Source organism: Linepithema humile, chromosome 1 (assembly GCF_040581485.1).
Source record: "Linepithema humile isolate Giens D197 chromosome 1, Lhum_UNIL_v1.0, whole genome shotgun sequence".
In the NCBI taxonomy this organism is placed as follows: Eukaryota; Metazoa; Arthropoda; class Insecta; order Hymenoptera; family Formicidae; genus Linepithema; species Linepithema humile.
Window position 1 is genome coordinate 7,508,407 of NC_090128.1, and position 23,367 is coordinate 7,531,773.

At 43.7% G+C, this 23,367-nt stretch overlaps 2 protein-coding genes across 9 annotated transcripts in view; one reads left to right on the top strand and one right to left on the bottom strand.

Moving 5' to 3' along the window:
* Positions 1–5,552, top strand: part of stan (Protocadherin-like wing polarity protein stan) — a 39,365-nt gene extending 33,813 nt beyond the window's left edge. For 4 of the 5 annotated variants that reach the window (XM_012379836.2, XM_012379835.2, XM_012379834.2 and 1 more), the window contains 7 exons: positions 82–297; positions 575–1,147; positions 1,440–1,866; positions 2,159–2,396; positions 2,573–2,887; positions 3,073–3,661; positions 4,563–5,552. In XM_012379836.2, coding sequence (XP_012235259.2) covers positions 82–297; positions 575–1,147; positions 1,440–1,866; positions 2,159–2,396; positions 2,573–2,887; positions 3,073–3,661; positions 4,563–4,593 — 2,389 coding nt within the window. In that variant the 3' untranslated portion in view covers positions 4,594–5,552. Of the gene's footprint in view, positions 1–81; positions 298–574; positions 1,148–1,439; positions 1,867–2,158; positions 2,397–2,572; positions 2,888–3,072; positions 3,662–4,362; positions 4,445–4,562 lie in introns of all 5 variants that reach the window. The other variant, XR_001101873.2, reaches the window with a different exon arrangement.
* The window catches only part of spg (dedicator of cytokinesis spg), a 51,188-nt gene continuing 31,930 nt past the window's right edge, over positions 4,110–23,367 (bottom strand). Inside the window, exons 5-18 of one of the 4 annotated variants that reach the window (XM_012379839.2) lie at positions 14,850–14,934; positions 13,788–14,246; positions 13,169–13,468; positions 12,775–12,979; positions 12,466–12,648; positions 10,603–12,328; positions 10,345–10,362; positions 10,097–10,259; positions 9,354–9,791; positions 9,087–9,228; positions 8,086–8,761; positions 7,514–7,875; positions 6,740–7,098; positions 4,110–6,411 (exon numbers count right to left, since the gene is read on the bottom strand). In XM_012379839.2, coding sequence (XP_012235262.1) covers positions 6,247–6,411; positions 6,740–7,098; positions 7,514–7,875; positions 8,086–8,761; positions 9,087–9,228; positions 9,354–9,791; positions 10,097–10,259; positions 10,345–10,362; positions 10,603–12,328; positions 12,466–12,648; positions 12,775–12,979; positions 13,169–13,468; positions 13,788–14,246; positions 14,850–14,934 — 5,281 coding nt within the window. In that variant the 3' untranslated portion in view covers positions 4,110–6,246. Of the gene's footprint in view, positions 6,412–6,739; positions 7,114–7,513; positions 7,876–8,085; positions 8,762–9,086; positions 9,229–9,353; positions 9,792–10,096; positions 10,260–10,344; positions 10,363–10,602; positions 12,329–12,465; positions 12,649–12,774; positions 12,980–13,168; positions 13,469–13,787; positions 14,247–14,849; positions 14,935–23,367 lie in introns of all 4 variants that reach the window. The other 3 variants (XM_012379838.2, XM_012379840.2, XM_012379841.2) reach the window with 3 other exon arrangements.

Sequence of the window (23,367 nt, forward strand, 5' to 3'; positions counted from 1 at the left end):
TGTTACTTGATTATTTTAATTACTTAATTTTGCATTACTTTCTTAGTTCAATTTTGATAATGATATTTTTTTATATCACAGATTCGACGATTCGGTGTCGGTTCGATGGGGTGTGGAGGTAGCAGTTGGCTCGCCTGTGATGACCGTCTCTGTATTGGTTCCCTCGGACAACGGTTACGAGTCTTTAACAGGAATTCCTTTGCAGTCGCCGATCCAAGTCAGACTTTGGCTTAACGAGAACGATGATTTCAAGACCAGAACGAATCCACAATGCGTACATTGGAGCATGGCGAGAGGGTAAGAGAAGATTATTAATTTCTTACAAATTGAGAAATTATATGTACATACATATATTTCTTCGTCAAATTATTAAAATTATTAATATCCATTTATTCCGTATATTTTATAATTTATATTGTAATCGTATGTTCTAATCATTAATTTTTTATTGCAAATTTATTATCGATTTACTTAATTAAATGTCCCAATTCGTCGATTACATTTGATTTGGCTTTGTTAAAAATTCTATTCGAAGTTTTGTTCCATCACAATTTGTTTAAATGATAAATTTCAGCGTGGGCGAATGGAGTCGAATGGGCTGCACTACGGAAATCGAAGACAATTCTTTATCTTTCGGCACTATCGTGAATTGTTCCTGCATGAAATTGTCCACTTTCGCCATACTGACGGACGTCCTCGACCTGGAATATGTCCCCGAGCCATCGCTGCTGGAGGACGTAACTAGTTACAGCGCATTCATGCTTGCCTTACCGCTGTTATTGACCGCCCTTTTGATCCTGGCGTTAATTCGCGGCGGAAGCACCAATTCTAACAGCATTCACAAGAATCTGGTGCTGTGTGTTTTCGTGGCGGAGATTCTGTATTTGATCGCGCTCAAAGCCAGGAATCCTCTCATCTCAAACGAATTTCCGTGCAAACTGACCGCAATAGGACTGCATTACGCTTGGCTGAGCACCTTCGCCTGGACTCTCGTTGATTCCGTCCATCTTTATCGAATGCTGACGGAGATGAGAGACGTGAATCACGGCCAGATGAGATTCTATTACACCATGGGATACGGTCTGCCGGCTGTTATCGTTGGACTCACCATCGGCGTCAGGGCCGATCAATACGGAAACTTTTACTTGTAAGTTCAATGTAGCATTTTGTTCAAAAATTGTATTTCTAGTTGTCTTTGTTTTTAAAACATGCAAACTCGGAAAATCTATAATATTACTACTATAATGTTTATAGTTTTATTATTTTAAACTGAATTAAAAATAAAACAGTGTAAGAAAAGATAGTATATATAATAATTATATATTTGTAATAAACTGTCTTTATTTGAATAGAATGTTAATTTCTGATTGTTATCAATTTCTAGAAATTAAATACTATGAAATTTGAGAAAAAAGATAAATTTTTCTTTAATTTTCTAGTTGCTGGCTGTCCATCTACGAGACCGTGATTTGGTCTCTAATAGGGCCCGTCTGCGCGGCCGTATTGGTGAACTTCTGCATTCTGATAATGTGCATCCGTGCGGCGTTTACTCTGAAGGAGCATATCATGGGTTTCGGAAATCTACGAACGCTCTTATGGCTGTCGGTGGCTTCCTTACCCTTATTGGGATCGACATGGACGCTGGCAGTTCTCAACGCATCCGAGAACTCGCCAATACTATCATACTTGCTGAGCATTGCTATCGTAATTCACGCAGCGTTCAGTCTGATTGGCTACTGTTTCATCAACGGCAGAGTGAGAAGAAATTTATATCAGAGCCTGTTAAGGTGTATGGGCAAAAAGACGTCCTTGTTGGAAGGCAGCATGGGCAACGGAAGTAGCAGTCAGAACGTAAATGGCCACTCGGTACGTAAACTTAAGTTCGCGCTTTACAATGTGATTAATTTAGCTATTTCGATTTGAATATTACATTGAAATTTATTGTAGAATCTATAGTTTTACGCATCTAATTTATTTCTTAACAAATTTGTGAATTAAATGTATAAATATTTCGTAGAAAAAGAAAATGAAATTTTGAATTATTAAAATTACAGTAATTGAAAGAAAATAATATTTGTACAAATTTTTCCTTAATTTATACGATGCCGAAATAATTGCAAAAATATAGATAAATGTATTAACGATGATCGTATTTCAGCGCTCGGCGTTAGCTTACTCGTCGACCTACAGCGGAGCAGAATCTGTGTGCAGAAGAGTTCACGTTGGCGTTTCCACGAGTAGCACGACTTCAAGAAGTACAAATAAAACGGGCTCAAGCCCGTATCGCAGTGATACACACTTGAGACACACATCAACGTCCACGAGCAATTACAATAGTGATCGGGATCCGTACTTGTCGTCGAGGAGTCACCGGTCAGCGCTAAACTCTCGACAAGGTGCAGCTTTGTGTAAAACAACTCTTCAAACTTTAAATAGATTTTAAGTAAAATGTGAATTATCTTTTATTTATTTAATGTTGATTCGCTTTCGATATCTACAGAAAAATTGACTTTTATTCACAAAATTTACATCAAATAACTAGAATACTTTATTTTAATGTTAATCGTTTTAGTGGAAACAACGGAAACGCGAGATCAGCGCAGAGAATCGGAATCAGATTCCGACGGCTCGCAAGCGGAGGGTGGCGGTTTGGATCTCGCCAGTTCGCACAGCTCCGATGAGGACGATGTGACATCGAGGTCGCACAGGAATATGGGAGTGTCCACGCAGCAGCATGTCACTCACAGCTACCTGCCGAATATTCACACTAATCCTGCTGAACACTTGAACATACTGTGTTCAAACGCCGAGCTGTTCCCCAACATCAAGCCCATCTACGCCCCTCGGTGGAGCTCTCAACTGCCGGAAGCATACCTGTCATCGAATGGTGAGAAATTCTCTTGCGTTAAAATAGTTCTGAATTACGATGCAGCAAATAATTCAAAAAACATACAAATAAAAATTAAGAAATAGAATTAAATCGCATTAAATCATTTGAAGATATTCCACTTCTCTCTACAATGCATTAAGTTTTTGAGAAGAAGAGTTAACAAACGATACTATTTATCGCAGTAATGGACGTACGCGGCAGCCAATGGTCCGGCGGCACCATGTCAGACAATGAGATGGCTTCGAACAAGACGTCAAGCCCGAACCCGCTGCCGTATCCGGAAATGAGCTCGCCGCCGAAGAGCCAGCCGGACGAAAACTATTCGGAAGGTGAAGAGAAGGTGCACCACCTGGGCGAAAAGTACTTGTTCCCTTACACAGCCGAGGAGGATCATACGGTGTCGCCCACCCCGTACATGTTGTCCATGTCGTCGCGTATCCTGGCGTCCAGCATGAGCCACCATTCGCAGAACTCGAATCACGAGAATCTGAGCGGCTCTGAGCAGCGTTACGGCAGCCTGAAGCGCGGTCAGAGTCTGCACGGCTCGCAGCATGACAATCTCAGCGGTTCCGAGAGGTACGGCAGCTTGAAACGCGGCAAGATGGCCGCCTCCGCGGTGCTGGAGAACACGCCGGAATATATTTTGCCGATGAGCGGCAGGATACTGTCGAGCTCGTTGACGCACGATCTGCAGCACAGCAATGAACTGGCGGCGCTCAGGCAGCAGCAACAGCAGCAGCCGCATTATGAGCAAACAATCACTGAAACTGAGTAAGTAGTTACGAATTCATTATATATTATAAATATCATGCGCTTGGATTCGGAAGGTTTATTTCTGCAGATCGGGTGGCTTTTTAAAATAAATGCAAGGTGAAAGCTTGGGCTGGATTTTTATGTACGATGGATTTGATGTCTGAATTAAGTACAAAGATAAAAGAGAGAATATTTTAAATTGGTTTTTGTCACAGTAAAAGTTTCTTATGCTTATAGTTTATATATATTAAAAAGAATTATAGTAAATAGGAGAATATTTTATATATATTAATAATAAGAAATATTTTCTTTTAAAAGCAAAGTTGGAGAGTGTTGTTTAAATATAGTGCAATGTGCGAAAGTTTTCTAAATATAACGGAAAGATATGGCGAATTGAAATGGAATATGGAATTTTGGAAACGGTTTGGATGATTAAGAATAGAAAAGTCGTAGAAATAAGACCACATTGTTACGTTTGAATAAAAATAGAAACTTTTATATAAACGATTATTCAAGAGAAGTTTCCGTTCGCTAAGATATAAAATAATTTACAAAGAGCCAGTACAAATACGTTACATCCAACGTATGTAAAAAAGATGGGCGGCGATCTAACATACTTACGGCGTTATAGCATTTTTCCTTTTAGCGCAATTATGTAATGCTGGCTAATTAATTCTGATTTCTTTGGCTTCCCATTTTCCTTGCTGTTTACGCAAAAGGTGGCATTGGAACATTCTAACATAACTATCTTTTCTGTGATCCCTGCTTACCCTGACGACTGTCGATATTATTAGCGAGGAGGTAAGCTTGACAATTTTTTATATATCGCTTTGTAATCTGTAAAGATCTGTTTACAAATCAGTGATCGCCAATGCTCGATAATTCCCGATTAAATTCAAATAATTCTTCATTCTTACAGGAAGGATACTAATGCGGAAACGTCCGTCTGACGAAGTCCGTGCCACAAACGAGACAACGTACAAAGTAATTTAGCTTACACCTAATTTAAGTGTCCAACGCGCAATAAAGACTCGAACGATCCTCGATATATATTTTAAGAAGCGGCCATGACTGTGTACTTACATACTTAGCCATATTAATTAGCATGTATGTGTGAGTACCTGTTCATATATATTGCATATGGAAGGTCCGTCGGAGTAATTCTGAGAGGTAAATGTCGCACTGAAATATTTTCCGATAATTTAATCAAATTAAAATGTTGAAAAATTATATCATTAAACGAATATTCAAAATATCCGCTTGTGTCACATCGGAAAATGTCGCAGTGTCACGTTTATTTCGTCGCAATTGAAGGACTCGTTGCAAGGAAGAGGTGAATTCGTAATTTATAAATTTTATTTTCGATAGAATTTCGCATTGAAAATAGACGTTGCAAATTATAGATTCACCTCGTTTGCGCCGAATCGTCTGACCGCTCTGACCGACCCGACACAAAATACTCCTGCGCTTAATTATTACTTTTGACTTAGGAGCGGCTCGGCCCCGCATTGCGAATCTCCGATTCTCAATGAATGATCCTTGCCGCTGATTTGGCAATGGCGTTCGGAAGAGCACGGAGAACAAAAATGATCTCTAAGCATTGTCGCATACTCATTAGTCTCATTCCATCGTACATTTAGGTTCTCTCTATTCTTAAGCTCAATATTGTGCAATGTATACATTCCACTGCCTGTCCTTTCTCTCGTATATATGTATATGTATAATTTTAGTTTCATTTTTTTTTATATAGAAGTTTACAATCTTTTCCCTTATTTTACATGCCATGAAGATAAAGACGAAGAAGAAGAAGAAGTAGCACAAATCGAGAAGCGTACTTTTCGTACTTTTGTATATATGCTTATACGACAAATCGAACAAAGAATGAAATACATAATTTATATACTCTTCAGCATCAGGTGACGATTGTCCTACAACCCTCATCGCGATTCCTAACTGGAACATCGATAATATCATTCCACGCAGTCTGCAGCAGTTGTGTCGTTGATTTAAAAATTACCTTTATTTTTCTCATCGAAAATATAAATAAATTACAAAATATAGTGTGCGGATTGATATACTCGGAAGAGCTCGGAAGAGGTCTTTAACGTAAAGTCGATATATGTATATCGCGATTCGATCGCCGATCACGTCCGGAACGTCGATACAGATTCGACGGTGAGCTCCTCGCTGGACGTTCTCGGTGCTCAAGAGCGATTGGTACACATCCGTCCTCACTTTTCTATCTCTCTACGAAGGTACGAATATACGCGGGTTGGATAACGGTCTGTTTTCGTCTTACATAGTTACGGTAGTTAGTTTGATCTGATTTCAGGTAGTTTACGATTCACTATCAACTACATACCGGGTGATTTGCAAAAAATCGAAGACCTCTGAATGATATAATCCGAGTCCGTTTCTCCACCCGTTTAGACATGACAACGACGACGACGATTCTTACACTTATCTTAAGTTTACCGTCTAGAAAGAGTCCGCTCGACGATCCGAGGGACACGAAACGAGTACAGGATTCGCGCCTGACCATGATGGCACATACACATCACTAAGGACTACTCGCTAAGGACTAGGGAGAGGATATATCGTCGCTACACAGTGCTCTCCGCGTCGGACGCCACGGAGAGCGTCTGCATCTTCGGCACCGAATAGTTCTCGGAGTGTGCGTGGCTCTGTGTTCTGTTCACTCTCTCTAGAGTCGAAGGGGCTGACGGAGTGTCCTGATGGGCTTTGGGAGGAATCGGTGGAGGACTCACCTGTAAAATAAAGCGCAAATCGACCTGATTCATAAATGTGAAATATTTTAATAATTCTATTAATTTTATATTAGAGATATAAAATATTTTCTACTGAAATAAAGCCAAATAGAGCAAAAAAATTAAAAATTCAGAGGGATTTTCAGGTAAGTTACAGTTTAATCACCAACATATCCAATTTTAAAACTTCAAGATTATGTTTAGTAATATTTTAAAGAAGAAATATTATATTTTACTCCGAACTTTTTTTATTGTACATTTCAATATTTTAATTTTTGTACTTATATCGAAATATATCTAACTGTATATTTTGCTTTTAATTTTTTACCTCTTGACCAGATAGAGAATGCGAGCCTTGGAATGTGCCGCTGGCAAAGCTACCGGTTGAAACATTGAGCGCGCTTATCACAGACGGTGGCGAGATGTTCATGATATCGTTGCAACGGGAACGCGGCTCGAAATCCTCGTAACCGAGGTTGTTCAAATTCGTCAAATGCGACTGAAAATCGAGTAAACTGGCTGTAGAAATGCCGCTGTCACGCAGATCATTCGGCTCGCTTCTCGGCTCGGTGATTTCGGAGTCGTCGTCGGTGCTCCATTCAGTGTTTGTGCGTTTGTGCGTTAAACCGCGTTTCGGAGGCGCCGGTGGCACCATCGTGTTTGTATTTGAGTCTCTCTTGTCCGACACTGAAACAGAAAGCGCTACGTGCACGAATCGCGATGTAACTTCCTTCAATACTTACTTCGGCAACATTACGCCTAATTCATTATTTCTAATTTTAAAAAATAACCGATACTGAAAACACATAACTGCTAATTTAATATATCATATTTCCAATTTCTGCAATTCAAACTTAAAATTCTTGCAAGTATTATTCTTAAAATTTTATTTTGTGTTATACTTTAATATTCCGTTATTTTTTTTTAAAGAGGCTTCAATTCCAAGTCTTTTAAAATCTAAGAATTAAAGTTGCAAAAATCTAAGCTTTACAAATTATTTTTCATTTTTTTTATATTACAGACATTTACAGTGATAACTCACAATGGAAAATTATGAATAATTTTGAGAAAAACGTTGAAGATGAAAGAGAGCTTAACTTACTGCAACCTCTAGGCGGTAATGGCGGAGCGGGCTCGGGTCCCGGTTCGCTCCAAGAGCTTCTAAGACTGCTTTGATCCACACCGTCAGTAGGCGTAGGCAAAGAATGCCTCAATGGCAGTTTCGGACTCAGCGGTTTACTGAGAGATCGCTGATGCGTGGGTCTCGGCGGGGTTGTACCGTAACCGACGGAACGCGGGCGAACTTCTCGCTGCGGAATAGGCGGTGGCACGCCATCCACCCTGGTGTAAAAGCCTTCGTCTTCCGGAAGACCATCGCTGTCGGCGTGCGAGGCTCTGGACCCGGCGGTCTCCAAAGTGGCCGGGCGCTGCTTGTCGTTGATTGGCAGAGGTGGCAGCGGCGAACTAGAAGAGCAAGCATAATTAGGACAACGAACTCTAATACTCTGAGGCGGACTTTCAACGCAGTTAAAATACATAACAACCATTAATATTCACATAAAATATTTCAAGACAAAACTACAGAAAATTTTATATACTTTGGAATTAAATATATTAAAGACGGACTGTTTACCGAGCTCTACGATGCACGTGGGATACATAATATGTAATTACTTCACAATACTGTCTTGATGAATGGTCCTCTGCCTGGCCAGTGGGCCGAGGCCTTGCTTGAGCTGCGTGAATCTTTCGATGAGTCTTTTGTGCAGCGGTTGAACGCCGGCCGGTGCGATCTGGCCGTGCAACACAAGACCGGACTCCAGCACGCTCATCTGATCGAGGATCAAGCCCTTCAGTCTGTTCACGTGCGGCACCATCTCCGGATTTTGCCGGGCGAACTCCGGCGTGAGGAAGGCCTCCTGGTATTTCGTGATGCCGCCCATCACATTGGCGTCGATGATACCCTGCAATCGCATGCTGAACGGGTTGATATTCCTGTGCGGCTCTGCGGTGTACTGCGCCATCAGTCGCCTCAGCTCCCTCTCCACACTCTGCATCGTCTCGCAGGCGTATTGCACCGGCGCCAGCAGCTCCGATCGTTTCTCGATCACTTCGAACCATCTGAGGATCCCCGGTAACTTCGCCTCCGTCGTCAGCGTCGTTCGCTCGATCCACAATGATTTGAACTCGTTCTCGCGATCCACCGGACCACGATGCAAAGGCCGGTCGAATGTGAATTTGCGCACGTCGTTCACCAAATAGAAGGCAACCACGCGTTCCGGAACTTCGACGTCGCTGCAAGCTAGGCTGCCTTCCTCAGGGATCGGTTTCACGTTGCAAATTTGAATATCTGCAAAAATGTGCAGTAAATGCGATTAAGTGATATGTATTTAATAATTGAAGATTGATTTTCAAATTATTATTTTCAGCTATGCTGCAGATGTATATAATTTGTATATATTTAATAATTTAAATAATTTGTAAAATAATTTGTATATGTATATAATTTTTTAATTAAAAATTATTAACACTTTGCGATGCAAAACAGATGGAAAACAGCGTCTATTTCAAAATTTCAACGTATAAATACATCTGCGATTGATTACAGCACGGTTTTAATTTACTTGAATCGCAGAACGCCACAGCGATGTATTAATAAGTCTGATGTCTCTTACATTGGCCTTCAGACGTCAGAATACTCTCGTCGGGCGGAGAATTCTTCATCAGTATCTGCGCACAAGGAAACTCGGTTTGCAGCCGCTGCGTGAACGCTCCTATTCGCTCGTATTCCAGTCCGCGATAGATGAATAACTTGTTCTGCACACATGGGAAATATTGTTGTCAAGTTAAATAAAAGCACCAGGCCATCGTTTTTTTTTGAGAGGTAAATAAATTACAGATTAAATAAATAACATATAACTTTTTCGAGACGGAACACTTACTCTGACGAAAAGCGGGAAGCTGAGACCGTAAAATCCGACGCGGAAATATTCTGGTTCCGGGCGCAGCTGCGTCAGAATATTATCCAGGAATTTCGCCTGCAGCTTCAACACGTGACTGAGCTTGGCGTAATCGTACAGCCTGGTTTCATAGAGAACCGCCAGCTCCTTGCACAGAGGGATGCCCTTCTCCCAACATTTACCGCGATCGAGATAATGAATGATCTTGTGATAGAGCAGCTCCTTGCGCTGCCACTCCGGCTGCTGAGGATGAGCGTGATCGGGCGGCAGGACGGTCGAGCCCCAATCTAACTGGTCGGCGTACAGCTTCATCGTGAAGCCGGCTTCCGTGTAATTCTCGGCGGCCAAGTGTAGATCGTGCAGCTTGTAGATGTAGCGCAGGTACATCTCCTTCCGGTTGAACTCGTTCTTGTAGAAGTTCTGCAGGAAGAGTAAGAGTATCCCCATGTCACTCCGAGTGGCTTGTACTTCTGCGCGGTACGAGTGACGGTTTGAGCGGACGGAATAATAAAAATTTCCATCGGTCAGCGCGAACTCAAGTGTTAAATGTGCACACAGCAATCGCATGCGTATCGAATATATACTCGAAGTGTGCACGTGTGTGTCGCATAGTTCAGTTAATTGACGCGCTAAGAGTTTTTAATTATTAGTCATAAGAGCGTGATTATTGCAATTGTAAACTTATCGCTACATCTAGATTTTCTAGATCTTGCTCTAAAACGTACCAACAGATTTACGGTGCACGACATGCGCTTGTCGCGATTCTCATCGCCCTGAATGACGCTTCTGTAATCGAGGAGTCTTTCCAGTAAACGCGTGATGGACGTTATGAAGGCCGTTCCGCTTTCCTTCCACGTCGGATCCTCGGACTGCACCCTGTCCAATAATCTGTGGACGAGAAAAGTACTTTTCCAGTCTAAGAACACAAGTATCTACGATTAAAATCACACACGACTGTAAATATTAGACTTACACGGCACTAAGATGTTCCCTGAAGCGGCATGAAATTGCAAATGCGATGAGTGTTATATAATTCTAATTAAATTGGGAAACAAAAAAAAAATAATAGTAATAATTTTACTTCAAATATATTAAGCTGACGTTAGATCTTTTTTTGTTGCGGGTTTTTTCCGTTTTTGGATACATTAAAAAATATAAAACGAAACGTAACATGCTGGAAATTGATGTGAAGATGTCTATAAATTCGGATTAAGTGATTACATTAACTTACATGGTATTGAATAGCTGTCTGTACTCATCGTCGCCTTTGTTCTCGCTGATAAGAATGTCCAGCTTGTCGATCAGCTCGGACTCCACCGACTTGAAGCTGCCGCGAGCTCGCTGCTCGCACTCCATCATGTCGAAAAAGATGTGCAGAGTCGCTTTACGGAGCTCGCTCTCCGGCACCAAAGTGACCTCGAGGAAGGGCCCTACCATGCCCGGTATGAACTCGAGTTTACGTTCACCCAGGTGCGACCACATGGACAGGATCTGGAAGCCCATCAGCACCCTCATGTCGCCATACTTCTCCACAATTTTCTCCCGCTTGACTTCGGAGAACTGTTCGAGCTGAAGCGACGGCTGCGTGAGATAAGCCACCGCCAGGTTGAAGTAAGTCGACCACAGCTGCGAGTCGAAGCTGCCGTAGAGGAAGCGAAAGGCGAGCGGTTGCGCGAGCTCCTGCAGCGACCTCAGGATGACATTGTTAGCCTGCATCCTGATGACCAGCCAGTCCGGCGGGAATACTTCTTGGCGCACGAGGTCGCGCAGCACCAGGAACACTCGCAGCAGAAAATCTTTGAGCGGCTTCCGATCGCCGGCGTGCATCAGCTCCTCCCAAAGTCGCGCGTAATGATACTCGTCGAGCAGCTGAAGCAATCCGATGAGACAGGCGACGAGACAGCCGAGCACCGGTCCGCTGGTGTTTATTACAATTAATATCGTTTGTATGAGCACGTCGAGCACCGACAGGCAGAGCGTCTCGACGTCGTGGTGGATGCAGTTGTTGACCTTGTTCGTGTCTCTTCCGCGTTTGTGCAGGAAGCTGAGTATCTCGCCCAGGATATCGGTGCAGGAGCGCAATTCTTCTCGACGAGCCAGATGGATTCGCAGATGTCGACAAACAGTGACCAGTAGCAGATTGCGGCTCTCGTCATCATTGCAAAACAAACTAGACGCCGTGAGGTTCTTGACGGCGACCAGCTTGGCCTGCGTCAGCTGTAGCGGCGGCTCCCGCGGCACCGAGTCCAGCATCGTACAAGTGAGCTTGGCCACCTCGAGGACCGGCAACACTGCCACGAGTTGCTCGAACACCGCCGCGATCGACAGCAGCAGTGCGATCTGCGACAGCAGCACCATTTCATAGGGAATGCCCAGCATTTTGTTAAGTGCGGCGAACACGCAGTACAGGTCGCGCTTGAAGCTGTCTTCGTATTGGCCGGCAGTGGCGCGGGCGAACAGCAGCCGGCTCTGAATGATGAACTTGAAGATGTACTCGAGCGAACGGAAGCACTTCATGATCGGCTCTTGCTTTTCCGCCGCGGTCACCCAGTCAGCGCAGTGTTGCACGCTGCTGAGCAAACCTTTGTACACCAAAGCCGCGGCGAAGTGGTCTGAGATGTAAGCGTCCATCACCGGCTTGAAGTGCTCAAACTTGGAGTCCTCCAGCAGGCTGAAGATAGACACGAGCACTTGGAACACGAGGCCAGAGTGAGCGGTGGAGTTGCCATCCTCCGTGTGGAACATGGCAAACAGCGCGTCAAGAATGTCTTGCAGAAATTTAACCAGTTCTTCGCCGTCCAAGCGAAGCACACGGCCGAGAGCCTCGGATATTCGCTCGGGATGAGCCTTCCACTGCAGCAGGCTAAGTAGATCGACGTTCTGCGTTAATTTCGTGCTACAAAGCAAGGTATGCACGAATACGGTTTCCTTAGGCGATCTGGAGAAGGTCGGTGGACCTGAAATAATGAGAGGTGAAAATATTTTATTGATTTCGTCTAAAAATATTTTGTATCAATTTATCTTCACATTCATTTCAAATTATAGATAATAATATGTATCTCTTTCTTTATTTTCTCGAGAAATTTAAATTTACCTGTGGCGCTCGGCTCCCTCGCGCTACTCGGTAACGACAAGTAACTTAGGGAATCCAGTTTCGCGCGCTCCTCGCATTTGTAAATATATAATTCATGCGGGCCGTCTTGAAGAGTGGCACCGCCGGGTTCCATCAACCGTACAAACGCGAAGGCAAAGAGTTTTTTGTCATTCTTCTCACGCGCTGGAACAGAAAGTTGCCGGCTGAGAAAGGTGAAAAAGGTGAAAAATGTTGAAGGGAGATGAAAGATAAACGGAGAGTGTTTGAGAAAAGACCAGAAGGGAGATCTCGCGATCTCTTGGAACTCACTGGAGCAATGTCGAAACTCGAAACGCACATGGCTCCCGTAAAACTTGTCGATGGGTATCGCCAGTCGCACGGTTTCCGCCCACGACGGACTATTGTGATGATATATCACCAAACTCTGATATTCAGAGCTACCGTCCGTTCCCGCCGCCCCAAACAGACACTCTTCCAACGGTTGGCCGTCTGAATCCAAGACTAGAATGGTCACCTAATTTTTTCGCAACACAACAGAATTCAAGTATTTTATTCATTAACTTTATTGCTGCAAAAATACGTCATTTTTCTGAATTACGATTTCCATTAAATTCATAAGAATTAATTCTTATTACGTTCTGTTTTGCAAATTTTTTACCTTGTAAAACTAACCAAAATTATTTGCAGAGAAAACAATTCTCACCTCGATATTCTTGCCGGTGGATTTTCCGCCGCGCTCGAATTCTCCGCGCTCTAACTTGAGATACAAATCGTTACGCACGTCGCCCGGCATAATTACATCCGAGAAGCCGAGCTTCTTCGTGAGACAGATGTTTTTGAACAGCAATGGGTTCTCCTCACGAACTTGAGATAGCTCGCCGTGCAAGATGCGAAGGGATACCACTATTCCATAATTGGGCTGTCCAGGTAGAGGAGAGCACTTGTTGTTGCGTATGATTTGCTCATGTAATTGATGAAATTCCTTCTCTTCCCCTTGATACACCTACAGAAGCAAGACTCTTTCAATATCGCACTCCCAGCTGAGTGATCATTTGAGGAAAAAAAATTTGAAGCAATAAAATTTGTTTTATCTACGTTTTTGTCGAGTTACACGAATACGTACACCGCCGAATTGTCGAAAATCCAGATTTTAAACAGCTCCAAAATAATATTTGGTTTTAGCTCAATATTAAATTCTCTCATCCACATTTATTTCAAAGAAGTGTGTCATAAAAACTGTCGGATTTTCAGATTTAAACTTTGAAAAGTTCTAACGTAAAATATGATTTCAGCCCGTAAGCTTCTTATTCTCATCTATTTACTTTGAAAGTCATCTCGAGCTCCTCTGCGTGTTCCTGCGAAGCTTCTGCCAGAGAGAGCACCGCCACCCCGTGAGGTCGCCTGTAGGTCGTGGTTCCGGTCTTGTTTTTGCTGGAGTCGGAGTACAGCATCCGGCCGCAGCGCATCACGTGGGCAATCATGTAGAGATCGCGGCTCAGATCGGAATTGCCGAGATCCGTGAAGATGGTGCAGTTGCTGTGCATCTTCTCTACGTAATTCGAAAAGCCTTCCTTGCTGATGCGAACGAGAAATCGCTCGCTCAGGTACTGCTGCCGCTTGGCGTCGAACAGGGAGAAGTAGATCTCGGTGTCCTCGCCTACCAAGTGGCCGAAATCCCTCATGCAGAAGTACAGGTGATGGGTAAGGACCTTCTTGTGTTCCTTGCGGCGCAAAGTGCCGCGCGCCGACGCGCCCTGCGAGTTCTCGGCGCTCTGCACGTGCTGCAAACCCACCCCGACAAACAGACCGAGATTAGCGGCACGCGAACAACATTATTTATTTAACGACGGATTACCTTAGCCCTTCCGCCGAAACTTAGTCTTGACTTACGAAGTTAGAATCCTCGAGGGCCAAAATCGCTGGGGAGCGCCGAGTATCAACGGTACAACATTCAGGATGAAGGTTCGTTGCTCAATTCGCTGTGTGGCGATTCATTTTTTAACCAACTTTCTCATTCATTCTATTGAGTTTGTATCGACAGAAATGGTAGTTCGAAAGGAAATTTTATCACGTTATAATTTATAATGAGAGATTCAACCTTTCATATTCCAGAAAATTGAATCATTGTATTCAACAAGTCGCGACGATTGTAAGCGGTTATATTTATATTAACGAGAAACCTGAATTCGCAGAAGTAACTGTATCGCTCCGCGCGCAGCAAAATTAAACGAGGCTATCTCTGTGGTCAGCATTCTAATGAGTTCGCGTATAATTCCAAGTCCCACCGTAGCGCTTATTTGGCGCGTTTCAGCCGTGGCTTGCTGTTTAATATTCAAAGGTCATGCGACCGGCTTATAAAAGAAATATTTGTTATTCATAATTACCACATGGTATAACTCCACGACGGACATGGTGTCCGGATCCACCATGTGAGAACCTTGACGCGGCACCAAGTCCAAGCCCAGTTTCCTGAAACACATCCGAGAAAAATGGATCGTCATTCAACGTCATAGAAAAATAGATCATCTAGTAAGAAATAATTCGTTGTCAATTGATGCTTTATTTAGAGAAATATGGGCAATCGCTTGTTTTTATAATGTGAGTTTTTTTTCTCGACGAATTCAGAATTCTTTTCGCGGAACAACTTCGAAGAGAAATCATTTATTTGCGCCAAATCGATTGTGAAACGCACAATTAATGTATAATATAGACGCATTGATGCGTCGCGCATAAATTTAGCGATGCGACACTTACTTTCATGCGCGTGGAAATAAATTACACACTCCGCGGAGGAATATTTTTAATTTATGCCATTAACCGATAGCCTCTATATTCATCGTCGCCTGAAAATAAAATTATCCAACCCCAGCGCAACAAAGTGCCTTACATAACAGCCATCGATAAAAATTCCTCGCGCGTTATTTCCATATCAAAGGAAAATGAACCCCGGTATACCAGGCAGTATTTCAGAGTCGAACTCATATACAAGATAAAGAACCTGAAGGAGCAATTTCGAGAGCTCTTTATTGATAATGTGAATTATAAGAAAATAAATTGGGTGGCCAATTCTTTTATTATGATTCAATTCGATAATAATAATAATAATAATAATGATGATGATAAAGAAGCTATAAGAAGCAAGCGCGAATGGGGACGCAAAAGAATGGAGAAAGTCAATTTCTCCATTTTAAGAGCTGAGAATTTTTCAATCAAACGTATAAAATCTTGTTTCCAGATGAAAAAGTGTATCGCAATCAATAGTGATTATTTTAGTTCATAAAAATTTAGTTCAAATCCTGCAATTCCGTCTTTAATCTTCCGTCCGATACAACAAAGCTCTCGCATCAACCTAACACACAAAGCGTACACTTTTTTTAGTATTGTTCTGTATTGATTTTGTAATATCTTCTGCGTCCCGATACTCGCGCTTGATTCTTTTTTTTTTTCTATTGGTTTCTTTTTTAATCCGAAAAGCCCCGCAACTTTCGTATAAATAAATAACAATCCCTGCGATATTTACTCGACAGACCGAGAATTTCTTCCAGCTTGAGAAGCACGAAGGATCAAAATCCATCGATGTATTTTTGACCATCTCTCTCGAGACGGCCGACGAAAGGGAATCGTCAGGTGGCTTTAAGCAACCGGGCATGGGACAATACGTGGGCATGAGAAACAGGATTATTGCACGCCGCTGATTGGGGCGTACGTTGCATCACACTTTGGTAGATTCGCTTTCGAAGTGGGGCCCCGGAGAGAAGTGACTACTTAACTTCTCATGACCCCGCCGCGCCGGGGCCGCATGCCATAGGGCCGACGTGTTCTCGAACGCATTGAGGGCCCTACTGCAGATCTCTCTCTCTCTCTCTCTCTCTCTCTTTCTCTCGGCGGTGGGCCCTCGCACGGAGGGCTCTCGCAGGAATGCAGGGTATGTACGTGCCAGTCGAGTACGCACTCGAGCCGTTTGTATATATATGTATACACGTGCGGTATGAGGATTTGCAGGAAGCCGGAAAGGGCTTATCGGAAAAGAAACGGGGGCTCGCGAGCTACGAATTCCGAGGAAGTTAGTAATCCTCGGTGCGAGTTTCTGCGGTATTAAGTATAATTGTATTTCCGTTCGTGTGACATGTGTGACGCTTCAAGACGATAAGATAAGAGTATAAGAATAATTATGCTGCACGATGATAGCAATATCGGGAAATCTAATAAAAGAAGTGAGCAAGTAGTTTGAGTAATTAGTTTGAAATTGAGATATTAATTAAGCGATGATTAATATATTCGCAGCGCATTAAAATCGTCAGTAATTAATATGTCAAAAATTTCAGCAAAATGACACTTTATTACGGCAAATTCGTTCTGCCATTATCACCGCGATGATAATTAATTTCGTGATTAATTGGCGGCCTCGAAATTTCGACAAAATAAGGTTTTATTGCGAAGAAAATTCGATACATTTAATTGCAGTTCTGCGCTGTACTGTTATCTATATAATCATATCATTAGTGTTCAACAGCATATTGAATTTTACGACCAATTACGTATTTATGACAATCCGCAACAAAATTATATCTAAAATGCTGTCCTATTTTCGCGAATTGCATTAATTCTGATCGTTACATTCGAAATATCGAAACTCAAAAGTGAATTTTTGCTGTCATATCAAATTGTTGTTGTCATAAAATTCTATTTATCATCGCTCATTATTTACACAAATGTACACCAATTTTCCGAAATATTAACGTCATTAAACGTTCATTAAATCCAACTCGAGCATCTGTTGAAGCTCAATAAATCTTTTGACATAAAAAATAATTGTTAAATAATTATATTTGAATCATCATTTTAAGATCCCGTTTTCCATTATTTTTCTCTGTCAAGAATTAATATTTACATTAAATGTTTGTCACAATTAAAAATTAATAATGAAATACTTCCATCTCTTCGGATATCGGATAGATGTGAATGAACGTTAATTCAGGCATCGTCCATTCAAACTATCGGCACAATCAGGCCTTAATCGTGCGGCGAAAGGCATAATAATTATTCGTCGTCCGCTGTTTGCGTAGAATCGAAGTGGCAAAGCGAAGTGTCGATTCGATTGTTATTAATCGCTAAAATCGGACGTCGTGCGGCAGGACAAGAATGGCGGTAAGAAAGCCCTTTCATAAATCTAACTTGACAGTCCTTTAAGCTCCTCGGTGAGCATTTAACCAGCCGCAGTAACGTAGTTATTAATCCAGCAGACACAGAGTTTAACGAGAAAATTATTCCGCACAGATCTTACACGCTGTTTAGTGCGCGCGACCAAGGATTAATTTAGCTTGATTTCTGCATCTATTCGCGGATCGTGTAAGAAGAGCTGTTCAACTTAGCAAGAATAGTGTCGCACTGATACGTCATTTAATTTTTCAGGATAATTGGATTTTTTTACGCGCTTGACGTAAGATAATTCGATCGATATTGAATGAAATATGTAAAAATAATAAAAAACAATATTTTAAAAGTAATAGAGGACAGCTTTAAATCTCCAAAATAAATTAAAGGATGAGCAACACTAAATTCAGTCAAATTAAAATTGCTCATCAACGAAATTGAACAATCGCTCAAAAGTTTGTTTATTAATATATAGACATATCTCTTGGATGTGTATAGATTTTGACGCAATATGACTGAAGATAAAGTATAAAATTCCTAAACTCTTTCCTGCGGCGAGCCAGCCCGCACTTTAACGAAATTCCACCCCGCTAAACGTCCGCGAATTTCCGGACAGCGATGAGGGCTCCGTGCAAAAAAAAATTAATTGACAATGAAGTTCGTTTTTAGAGAGTGAGAGCACGCCGGGTTGCCTTTCACGAGCTCGATGTTAGGGCGAGATTAAATTAAGTGGTAGGTTCGAGAGAGCCGAGAGGAGAGCGCGCGCGGCTAGCTCGTTTTATCTCCTCTTTTTTTCACGGCTTGGACTCTCTCGAACCTGAGAATTTCCCGCCCCTCCGTACGAGTACGTCACTGATCCTGGTGATTCGGTGTGCACTGCGATCCCGTATACCCTCGCCACCGCCGCCGGTCCGCTAGGAACGTATTCGAGACTTTGCTACCACGTATGCAAATCGGTTTTATGATAACGGCTTAAGCGAGTCAGGCTTATCTACTTCAGTTTCAATAGCGACAATCAGACAATTCTGATATCCAAGCCGATGTTTTTATTTATCCAACGGCGTGGAGCCGAGATCGTATTTAAAAATCTGCAACGCGTGTCGAAATTGCACGCGTCATCCATGAGATTGATAAATTATAATTGACAACGACAATCGGAAACGCACTGAAGAATCTGCAAGACCATCGTTCCTTGAACAATTGTTAACGTTGTGAGATTGGTTACCTTGTCACAGCGGAGCGGCGAGATATTCTTTAACGGAAAGCATCTTATATCCTCACGATACAATTTCTTACTAATTGGAATAATATTTTGTTTCAGCTGAACATTTTTGGGCGCAACCGAACGGCTACTGGAGTTTCAGCGCGCCACGCAGGAATGCAAATCGATGCACTTCACTCGGGCAGGATCGAAGGTGCTGTACGCGGTCCACACGGCCCTGCGGGACCCGAAAGGTCCCCCTCCTGGTCCCCTCATGATGGAATGCAGGTGAGCAGGCAGAGACTTCGATGCGTGGAGACAGGTTCAGGCAATGTCCGCCGCCACCGCCGCCACCGCGTCGTTGGGACCTATGGCCCATTCCAAAGATATCGGATAATATTCCAGCGGGCATATATCGAGGTTCGCTCTGCGGCGACGAGTCCCTCTCCCCCCCCCCCTCCCCTCCCCTCCCATCCGCAGTGTTCGCTCTCTTTCCTCCTCTTTGCCCTCTCGTCTCGTCCTCGGGATGACGAATTCGTTCGGCCAACGTCCGCGAAGCACCTCGGGGCCCGGTCGGCACGTGGAGCCTCGAAGACGACGCGAACGATGTCCGCTTCCCTGTCGATGGGGCTTCGGGGAAGTTCGACGACTTCCTCGCCCACGCCGAAGCGAAGACCGTTCGTCTCCCGAGCAGGAGAGGGCATCGAACCGCCCACCTCTTGAGATATCGATGTTAGCTGAGCGCCTGGCTTATCTCATCAATGAGGAAGAGCGATTAGGTTTCGCGGATTAAATCGCTCTTATATCGTTTCATCCTTCGGAGGACAATGGAATAACGGGTTGAGAAAATGAGAGGAGCTACGAAGATGGAGGGATAAAAAAATTGACGTTTGCGTACAAGTTTAAATGAAGCCTGCAATAGATCTACGTGGAAAATAATTCAAATCACAAAATATCGATCTAACGAACGCGAAAAAGATTGCACGTTCATTGCGGCGTCCACAAATGAAATCGTTTGGTGTTCGAAAGAAGAAATTAATCGTTGTGTTTCGGAATGTTGAATGATCCGTGATTCTATGATAATACTATTTATACGATCTCAATTTATTACGCCGCCGGCGAAATCCAAATTGATTGGATTTAATTTCGAGAAATTGCACCGGCGCAGATTTATTTCACATTCTCCGGGAATAATTATTCGTGCCTGCTGCCTACTTCACTATCTTGAATTTATAGTTTCTCGTTGCGTAACTCGGACAAATAGTCATTTAAAATTGCAGTCTACTGAGACACTGATTGCGGGATTAAGCAAATTTGCAGAAATCAATTCGTCATGAAATGGTCATTTGTTTTTGGCGATTTTCCCTTTCGTGTCCCGCGTGTGACCGACGGGTGGGAGGAGGGGAGGGGAGGGAATTCCGTCGCAGTCTCGGCTTTTCCTCTTCATTAAGCAAGAGACGTCAGTCCCAGGAGCTCGCCGCCCTCTCTCGCGTCGCTCAGGGAGGTTTCAGTTACCGTTCGGTAGCTCTAAACGCTATAATTACGTCGGTGCTCCCGGGAAGTCGGTCCCGTGGACTCCCGCTTCCGCTTCTCTCGGGCGAACCAAGTTATTCTCTCTGTCTCTGCCTCCGCTTCTTAATGTAGAGTACACGTCGCCGCGATATCCCCGCGCTCGTCTCCCACGTCTGACTCAACCGTCGATATCGACGGACGTGTCGCACCGCAGTCGCGGCACTAGCCTCGCCTCCAGCGCAGAATGTACAACTATGCATTAGCATAAAGGACACCGTGCCGATCTCTTCCTTCAAACGAAGTCGTAGCCGTTGCCAAGTCCGCTCGGAGCGATCGTTCGAAGACGAGGAATGTTTCTGAGTCACACTTACGTCGCTTCGGAGCGTTCAAACTTCGAAGTCTTATTCTCAATATTAACCTTTCGCAAGCAGCCTCGAATAAACGGTTGATAATCGGACAATTATCGCATCAAAAGATTGAAAATCCAGACAATTGCAATTTAAATTATAAATTGTTGTGGTCGCAATCGGAGAAAATTGCTTCCCGTCGCGAGCGGAATTGCAAGATCGCGTTTAAGATTGAAAATCCCGGATTTCGCAAGATCTTGTCATCGAGAATCCGCGATTGCGTCGCGTGCCTTTTGGAACCGAACAGGTGATTTACACGCGATCGCGGCACTCGCTTCGGCGCGCCGAACGGAGAGCTGTTCGCGTGACCGTGTAAAACGGCCTTAATGGGAGTGTTTCCTGATCCCGGAACGAGTAACGAGACTCGTACGTACAGTAAAGGGTTCGTGGGAAGACGAACGTCGAGGCCGGCTTCGCCCGAGGGTACATACTCGCGCGGGAACACGCGCGAATGGACGCGTGTGCGCGTTCACCTACACATACACACGCACACACACACACACACACACACACAGATCGATTTGTATCTCGTGGCTGCATTCGGCGAGCCGTGCAGTCCCGCTCGCGGACGCTGTGCACCGGCAGAAGGCAGCGGGCTAATAGATGTCAGGGCCAAATCTCCGGTCACCCCACGGTCTCTCAATTAAACGGAATGACGAGCGATTAAGCGCGATTAGCCGCGAGTGTCGCGCGAGCTTTTCCCGTCGAAAAGCCGATCCGCGACGACTATTTTCGCAACGGCGGATTCTTTCGCAAGGCCTCTCGCGTATGCCGCCCACGCGAATTGCAGCGATTGCATTTATAGTGTCGTGTACAGCGTTAAGCATCCATGTGTAAAGAATGATAATGAAAAGTTGCGTATAATTTTGAATCAAAGTGAGACATGTAAATTTGAAAACACGTTAATTGAAAATTGCAGCTCGGCTTTCGTTGCCTCGATTTTTCGACGGACGCAAATGCTTGTTAGCTTAATGAAGATTTTTATAATTAAAATTTCTTCATTATATATGAGAGAATTTCAAATATTCTCTATGTGGGCCAGAAAGATATTACTCCCGACCTGTGGGATGAGGATTTTACGCTTTGCGTCGTCGTCCGACGAGTCTCAAAGGGTTAGAGCGTTCATTAGGGACGTCGTGCTTGGCGGACGACGTCGAGACGCTACGTGAATCGCCTGAAAATCAGGACTCAACATCGACCGCCAAACTCCTGGAAAGGACGAGGAAAGGCCACCCTTTTCCTTGCACGACGACTTCCGTTACCAGGTGCGCGCTTATTAACGCCGACGAGATCGCCGCCATTCATTAATTTCCTTCGCCCGACTCGGTAGCCGTGGAACTCTCTACACGCAGCCCTTTCCTCCCCTCGTCCCGCGCTCACGGGCCTACAGGCCCCGTACCATACAACACTATGCTACGCCGAGGTTAAAGGAAAAGGCGAACCTTAAGGCGATTTCACACAGTTCGCTTCGAGAGATGATCGACGCGGGCGAATAGTTCAAGGCGAGTCGATGAATGGCATTTTCTTCAGATGCATGAAACTTTCAAACGCTATTCACATTATTAACAAATGTTAACCGTTTAACATAATTGAAGTTTCGCTTGACTCGGGCATTTCTTGATAGAAGAGAAACATTTACATGCATTCCGATAAAAAAGGAAAATTAACGATTTCTCGTTAAAATATGAATTATTTAGAATATATCGATAAATTATTTATATATGTCGGATATGATAGGATTTTGCCTTTCGATTTGATCGAAAAATCCGAAGAAACCTTCTAGTCAACCCAATATAATATTTATTTAATGAGCGACTCAAGTATTAAGATCAACTTTATTATTCTTATCTTCATCGAGCATAATGAATCTCATTAGAACGAGGCTACGCGCCTTCGCCCTTCTTCGGCACATATCCGGGAGAGCAACGAGCATCGCGAGGGAACCGTGTAGACTCGCCTTTACAAAGGAGAACGGCGGAACCCCGACGAAGCAGTTACGCAGCCGGGAGTTCCTTTACAACCGCGTTACTCCGAGAAGGCAACCGGGAGATGAACGGAGGAAACGAGGGAGCAAGCGAGAGAGAGAGAGAAGGATGATCAAGAGAGTCGTAAGAACTATCGACTGCGCGATAAAGCCGGCCGGAAACAAAGACGAAGGAACGTGGCCGAGATCCGTGCTCTCTCCGGGGCCGCGAGGCACACGCTCATTAGAAATAATAATTGCTGCGAGACGCGGATAATGAATGCTGCCGCAGCCGCGTAGTTCGACGTTCGCTCTTAACGGCAAAGTAACTTAACCGCGACGGACAACCGGCAATTAGGTAAGTGGAATATACTCCGCCGGTGCACTGATAACGACGTCGTCACTCGCCCTCGTCGCCGATCGCGAAACCGTTCTCGTCCTCTCAATGCACCGTCGTACAATTTCCATGCAGCCGGATGGAAAATCGAGCCGCTCGCGGTTCCGCCGATTCCACCAGCGTCGATTAGGCGTAAGTCGGCTAGATTAGTCGTTACTGAAGCATTATATAATCGTGATCTATCATTGTCTATTCTACAGCCGAGTGTCGCGATGATGAAAAATGTTGAGACGATTGAATATGTTTTGATAATCATTTCTTTAATTCA